The sequence below is a fragment of the Vespa mandarinia genome, chromosome 17 (genome assembly GCF_050613455.1).
Source record: "Vespa mandarinia isolate Hongniang chromosome 17, ASM5061345v1, whole genome shotgun sequence".
Classification (NCBI taxonomy): Eukaryota; Metazoa; Arthropoda; class Insecta; order Hymenoptera; family Vespidae; genus Vespa; species Vespa mandarinia.
The window spans coordinates 4040001-4047500 of NC_140826.1; the positions used below are offsets into that span (position 1 = coordinate 4040001).

The following is a 7500-nucleotide window of genomic DNA, read 5'->3' on the forward strand; positions in this document are numbered from 1 at the left end:
CACTTTTCTTTCTTTCGTACTAATCTTAATTTCTCTTTTTTCATCCTCATTTACTTTACTTTACTGCATTTTTTCGTACGCACATTCATAACATTACAACCCGACGTATAAAATTTCTCTTATTGTATATTATTCCTAAATTTATACTTAGTGCATCCTTGTCTGTATTATTTATCATCTCTCATTCATCTTTGTATTTTATTCACACTCATTATTATACATTATATTAGCAAACACACACGCATACATTCACATACGTACGTATATACATATATGTACGACAAAATAAATGTTCTATTTCTATTATATCTATTTCGTAGATATATATATGTGTGTGTGTGTGTGTGTGTGTGTGTGTGTGAAAAATAAAAAATATAAAAAGAGAAAAAAAGAGAAAATGCACAGCATATTTCTCCTTTTACTTGGTCGTATAAGAAAGAATGTAAAGCTTCTTCTATTTTATGCAAGTGCAAAGCTTCCTTCTTCTTTTTCTTTTTCTTCTTCCTCTTCTTACTCGGCCATTCTCTTTATAGAAAATATCAAAATGGTGAAACTCGTGGAAATAAGTAGAATGAAGGAAATAAAGGAAGAAAGAAAGAAGGAAGGAAAGAAGTAAAAAGGGAGACTCTCGATGGTCTCGCGCATACGACTCGATAGCTCGAGCTTCAGCTTTATACGAATTCACTGACGATGGATGGAAAAGGATCACGTCCTCGATTTCGTTTAACCCCCTGGAGCAATGCTCTAAGGGATGATATCGTCGCAGTTCACTTGCTCTTTTCGTTTTTTTTTTTTTTTTTTTCCCTATAATACGTATTACGCTTTTATTTATTATCTGACAAAACAAAAAAATATTATTGAAGTAAATAATTGAGAGGATATTTTAACTGGATTGAGATATTTTTCCTTCTCTCTTTTTTCTTTTTTCTTTTTCTTTTCTTTTTTTTTTAATTTTCTTCTATTATTACTTACAACATACGTAATTTAATGTTAATAAATAATAATATATTGAAGTAATTGAAATTCATTATATCTATATAAGTTTATTTCTCTCTGTCTCTCTTTCTCTCCAGGTATATAATTCGTTTAGCAATTATTTTTATCATAATTCCATTAATGTATAAGTTGAAAGTAATAAAGCGTAATTAAGATAGACAAGTTTTATGAAAGAGTTACAAGATATTTTTGTCGAGTTGAGTGGAGATCGATAAGGTACAATTTTTGACTTCGAGGTCGTAAGGTTAAAACGAGAAGACAGATAAGTAGAGAGGCAGAAAGAGAGAGAGAGAGAGAGAGAGGCAGAGAAATAGAGAGATAGAGGGAAATTCTCACATCTATTCTTTACACGCAAAGATATACGCGCTCTGGGATATACGCACACGCAAACGCACAGACAGACACATATATACGCACGAGAATGCTAACTTGTACTCATGGTGCATTTCGACGTTCCTGAAATTCCACGCAATTTCCTTGGAAATAAAGCGTGAGGGGTTGAAATGTGCGCACGTGTCGAGATATCGACGCTCCTCTTACCAAGTAGAAGATGAAAGAGGTGAAAGAGGAGGAAGAGAACTAGGAAGAAGAAGGAGGATGCACTTGGATGCATATATCCTCGCAAAATGCAGTCATTCTCGCGAGCTAACGTCGAGTCTGACGTTATTTCTACTATTTCTGACTTGCTATTGGTGCTGTTGCTGGTAGTGGTACTGCTGCCATAGCTCGAGGCGGGAAGAATAAAAATATTTTCACGAAGTAATTCTTGTCGCACGCAACCCGCACACTTATACATTCACACGACGAACCTCTGGAAAATTTTCTCTGCGTTTCGTCTATATCAAGATTTTAAATCCCTTAGGGAAGGAGGAGAAAGGGACAAAAATAAAAGGGCGAATAATTAAAGGGGGAATTTTTCTTTCTCGAGTAATCCAACCTCTATTCTTTTTTTCCTTATTCTTATTCTTATTCTTTCTCTTGTTTTTTTTTTTTTATTATTTACTTTTTCGATTTCGTACACACATATATATATATATATATATATACACATACACGTAAATTTATTCGTTCATTGATTGATTGATTGATTGATTCATTGATTGATTGATTGATTGGTTGATTCATTCATTCATTCATTCATTCATTCATTCATTCATTCATTCATTCATTATAATGCATTTTTATCAAATTACAATATAAATGGATATTTATAAAATATAATATCAATTCCTAATTTGCATGTCCTCTTAAAATCGATTGGAATTTAAATCGAGTAGTTGTCGCGATATTACTCGAGTACTCGATTCGAAAGTATCGAAGAATTCGCGGCCCGTGTTGTTCGATATCGATGATAGTCGGAATTGTGTAATCGGCGTCGATTCGATATGCTTCTCGAAAAAAGAGAGAAAGAGAGAGAGAGAGAGAAAGAAATAGAGGCAAGCATTGTTACGGACGCACGTATTCGTCGCTTCGAAAAATAGCAGGAAATATAATCGAAGGTAGCGTTTATCTCGAAGCAGTATCGAGTTCGCGCTCTGCCCCAACAATTTTCATCGTCCGTCGCATTTCGTGGTAACACATCGATCTCTCCTCCTCTCTCTCTTTCTCTCTTTCCACCCTTGTACTTCGATAGATATCGACTCGAACTATTGTGAACTCGTTACGCGCCATTCGAAGCCTTTTTTTCCACGTTTATTCTCTCATATTCATTACTTTTTTTTTCTCCTTTTTTTTTCCTTTTTTTTCCTTCTTGTTTTTCCTCTTTTCTTTTCCTTTCTTTTTCTCTCTTTTTGTGTTTTTTTTTCTTTTTTTTTTTTTTTTTTTTTCCCCCCATTGCAACTTTCAAATATAGATACACGTACACGTACGCAAGTACTTATCTCCTACTTGTTGACTCTGCCACGTTTATTGTTTATTCGAATTTCCCGCGTATCAAGTAGACTTTATTTTTTTTTTCTTTTTTGTATGTGTATGAAATATCGCGTAAAAAAATTATTCCTCAAATTATTACCATTTTTAATATAATCATATAATCTGTATGTTCTTTTAAACGATATTATTATCAAGTAGTTTACATGAAATATAATTTACTTATACTTACGATAATACCCATTCTAATTAATGAATATCCTTTCGTCGTTCTTCCTGATAACTTCGTCATTACGTCGTTCACTTAATTAGTCTCACGTCGGTATAATATTACTTTCCAATATATATATATATATATATATATATATATATATATATATGCGTGCGTGTGTGTGTGTGTTCATTGAACACATTTACATAGAAGACAATACATAGAAAGCGTTAAATCTCGCGAGCAAGTAAAAGCGAGCTCTCTCGCACTCCGCTTACACGCAATCCGCTTAATTACACGTTCGTCTCTTTTACGTTACTATTTTCAATACTACCGTGAAAAGATACAATGCCAGTAGACATAAAATAGGAGAGGAAAAGAAACACGACGTCGATGAGAGAGAGAGAGAGAGAGTGAGAGAGAGGGAGACAGGAGTGGGAGAAAACTCGTAGTTGAAATTTACACAGCACTTTTCAGGATTTTATCGACCGACTCTGTGCATTTTTTTTTTTTTTTTGTCTTTTTTTCTCTGAGGCTTAACAACACACAAAGACTGCTGAAGCTAATCACTCGAAGCCAAGCTTAACGGCTTCATTTTCCTTCATAGACATTTTAAAAATAAATAGAAAAAAAATCGTTTGAAAATTGACGATATTATTGGAATACAAGTAATAAAAATAAAATATATAAGCTGTACGCGTACACGAGATCAATCGCGGTCCTCTGGATTGGGTCGGCAATATTCTTCATTTCTTTCTTTCTCTTTTTTCTTTTTTTTTTTCTTTTTTTTTCTTTTTTTTTTTTTTTTGTCCTTTAATTTCGAGATAAATATCGTAGTATATGGAGGATGGCATTCTTTCCTTTTTTTTTTTTTTTTTATTTGTAAAAAAATCATCGATCCCATTTGAAAGAATCTCACGGTCAAGCTGCATTTTGCCGAGTCGCAAACGTCGGCAAGCGAGTGGAGTGGATTTTTCGTTAAAATAAAATTTGCATATTGATGAAATACAGAGGACATACGATGAAAGAGAGAGGTACCGTGTGAAATGGAGATGCCGAGAGAAAGGAAGAGAGAGAGATAGAGAGAGAGAGAGAGAGAGAGAGCCATCGATCTCGATGAAAAATAAAAAAGAAAAAAAGAGCAGGTAGCTATAAGAAAAAGGTAAAAGAGAATAAGAGAAAAGGGGAGGAGAAGGAAGAGAGACATAAAAAAAAATAAAAAAGAGAAAGATTGAGAGAAAGAAAGAATGAACGAATGACAATTTGTCATTGCGTTATTATTCAGAAAGAAAAAATAATAGTAATAATAATAATAATAATAATAATAATAATAATAATAATAATAATAATAGTGATAATAAAAAAAAACTGATATAAAATCAAAGCTATTTCTGAATTCTGTTGTAATCGAATTGGTTTAATTTTTTTGCTTTCAGGTGGCAAATACCATATGTTACCAACTGGCGAACTTCTGGTCTTCTCTGTGACTTCCACCGATGCTCATGCAAGTTACCGATGTCGTACCGTCCATCACGTGACCGGCGACACCGTCGAAAGTTCGTCGTATGCACGACTGGTGGTCACCGGTAAGTTTCATGGAATTCCATATTCACCTGTCGTAGTATGTATAACCAGTCTTCCCTTTTCTCCCATCCGTCGTAACCACCTTCGAAGGCAGTCCTTAAACAGGCACGTACGGTTACGCCGTCAACCCTGCTTTTTCGCTTAAAGGGACTTTCGAGGACCTGCATATTTAATGCCCGCAGACTAAATGTGCGATCTCAGCAAAATGTTGCCTCTCGTTATGCGACAAAAAGGGACTCTTCTTCTGAATTGACACGACGTTTCTCACCTGTCCTATAAGTCTTACACGTATATCCTACATACGTGTATATGTGTGTCTCTGTACGTATATATATATGTATATTTTTTTTTCTTTTTTTTTTTCATTGTTTTGTTTATTGTTTTACATTTTAATCTCGCTTTTTTTTTTACACGCGTGCGATCACATAGCGACATAGGATCGAATTATTGAAGTACTTTTTTTTGTTTATTCTTTTTTTTTTTTTTTTTTTTTTTTTACTTTTAAAATTAATTATAATAAAGAAAAATAAATCGATCGTACGGATAATACCTTCCTCTAGATCGTATATAAATATCCGACGAACTTTGATCGACAAGGTATATATTCGTCTGGGACTTCGCTGACGTCTTGAAAATTTTACATAATCCAAAATTGGCTCCTGACTTCCTCTATTTGACTTCAGCATGAAGGGAAATTCTGTTCACGGCTTAATGATGATTAACTCTCTTGCTTTCCTCTTACTTACACACATACATGTGTGTATGTGTCTATTATATACATATATATATGTACGTATGTATGCGCGCACATATGTATCCCTGTATACTTTCGAATTTTTTATTTTCGAAATTTCTCCGATGAAAATTTAAGAAAATTTTAATTTCTTCAGAAAGATTAATATTTCCTAATGAAAAGTACAAAAAAAAAAAAAAAAGAAAAAAATCACGGATTAAAATTTTTATCTTCATTAACGATTGTTTACCTGCTAATCTAATTATAACCATTTCCCTTTTTATTTCATTAATCGTCCACGAGTGGATTGAACTCGGCTAATTAAACTAATTTAATATTAAATTAGTTATACGAAATATATCTCGAGAATATCCATTCTCGTTTCGACGTATATACATACATACATACATACATACATACATACATACATACATACATACGTCTATTTAAGCGTTCACGTATATATAACAATTTCTCACGCATACTATACCTTTTACCATGGTAAATCATAATGCATTGTTACACGTTCTCCCACCCTTCACCTTTCCTAGCACCCTTTATATATATATATATATATATATATATATATATATATATATCTTTCTCTCTCTCTCTCTCACTCTTTCGCGTGAACGCTATACCCTCATCCCTCTCGCAATCCACGCAACTTGCCTTCTTCATGAATAAATCATGAGCGGTCCGAAATGCTAATGGCCGAAACGTCCGCGTTCTGCTTCGTCGACTCGTCCTCCCTCCCTCCCGCCCTCGCCCTCGCCCTTGCCCTCGCCCTCGTCCCCCGTCCCGTAGTACAGCCTCGACGAAATACTATCTACGACTCGTAAACAATATACGTGATACGCGTATCCTCGAAAATATGCTTCTCCTGGCTTACCTAGAAACCAAACGGAAGCTTCGCTACGTCGCGTACCATCCGGTCTCGTGCGCTCTCTCTCTCTCTCTCTTTTTTTTTGTATTCGCAATTGGAATTCGCTTGTTTATTGAAAATTCCACGTGCAATATTCTACTACAACCGATGATACGATATATTTTATTTGGTGTTTTGGAAACGATATTCGGCGTAATATTTATTTACAAACGAATGCCTATAATTATTATCAAATTGACACCACCTTGGCACCTTTCGAAGCGTGCCAAAAAAAAAAAAAAAAGAAAAAATGGAAAAAAATTGGAAAAAAAGAAGAGGACGAGAAAAGAAAAAAAAGGGTTGTGCGAAAAAAGGATTTCGTTTGTGCGCGTTGTCGTTTTATTTTATTATGGAAAAAAAAAAAAAAAGAAAAAAGAACGTGAGGAAGAAAGAAATAAAAAAAAAAGAAAACGAGATAAAAAATTTCGCTTTATTTAATCCCATTCTATGTTTGATTTGAAAAGGGAAAATGAATATTTCATACAGATTCAAATGGTATGGCGCGTGTGAAGTGCCATTAGATATATCGTAATAATTGTCTCTGGAAATGTCGAGTATCTTCCTAATCAAGCTGCGTTTGATGATCTTATCGCGAAGAAGTACGAGAACGATGCAGAGACTTCAAGGCTCCGTCATTGAGGCACTTCGATTCTATGTACCATAGCATAGATGCTGATTGATAAGGCATGAAATGGGTCGAACGTAGATGAGTGTGTTTGGAACAATAGATGGCTAATGATGAAAGTGCAAGCCAAGATGTTGCCATATTGGAATGGTGTATATATATGTGTGTGTGTGTGTTCGTATATATGTGTGTGCTGCTCTTCGTGCTATTACTCTGAAACGCAACAAAGATGAAATACCAAACGCGCCAGATGAACATATTGTACTATGTTCGTGCATATCATCCAAGCCTCCTATAAACAGAACCAAAGAGCTCCTGCGTCAATTAATCATGCCATCCTACCTAACGTTACAACACGTTCGAACCATAATTATACGAAATAAAAGAGCAATGACGTTGTTGTTGTTGTTGTAAAATACGAGCGTAGAGAGAAAGAGAGAGAGAGAAAGTGTGGGACTCTCTTTAAAAATGAACTCCGTCGACGTATTAATCACTCATTTTGATTTTATCACCTCATTAACGTTCACGAAACTTTATCATAAATTCATTTATTTCAT

General features: G+C 34.4%; 1 protein-coding gene across 11 annotated transcripts in view; it reads left to right on the plus strand.

Annotated features, from left to right (window-relative positions):
• Positions 1–7500, plus strand: part of LOC118443474 (cell adhesion molecule Dscam2) — a 203105-nt gene that overhangs the window by 146822 nt on the left and 48783 nt on the right. For all 11 annotated transcript variants that reach the window (XM_035870519.2, XM_035870522.2, XM_085662194.1 and 8 more), the window contains one exon: positions 4513–4662. In XM_035870519.2, coding sequence (XP_035726412.2) covers positions 4513–4662 — 150 coding nt within the window. The remainder of the gene's footprint in view (positions 1–4512; positions 4663–7500) is intronic.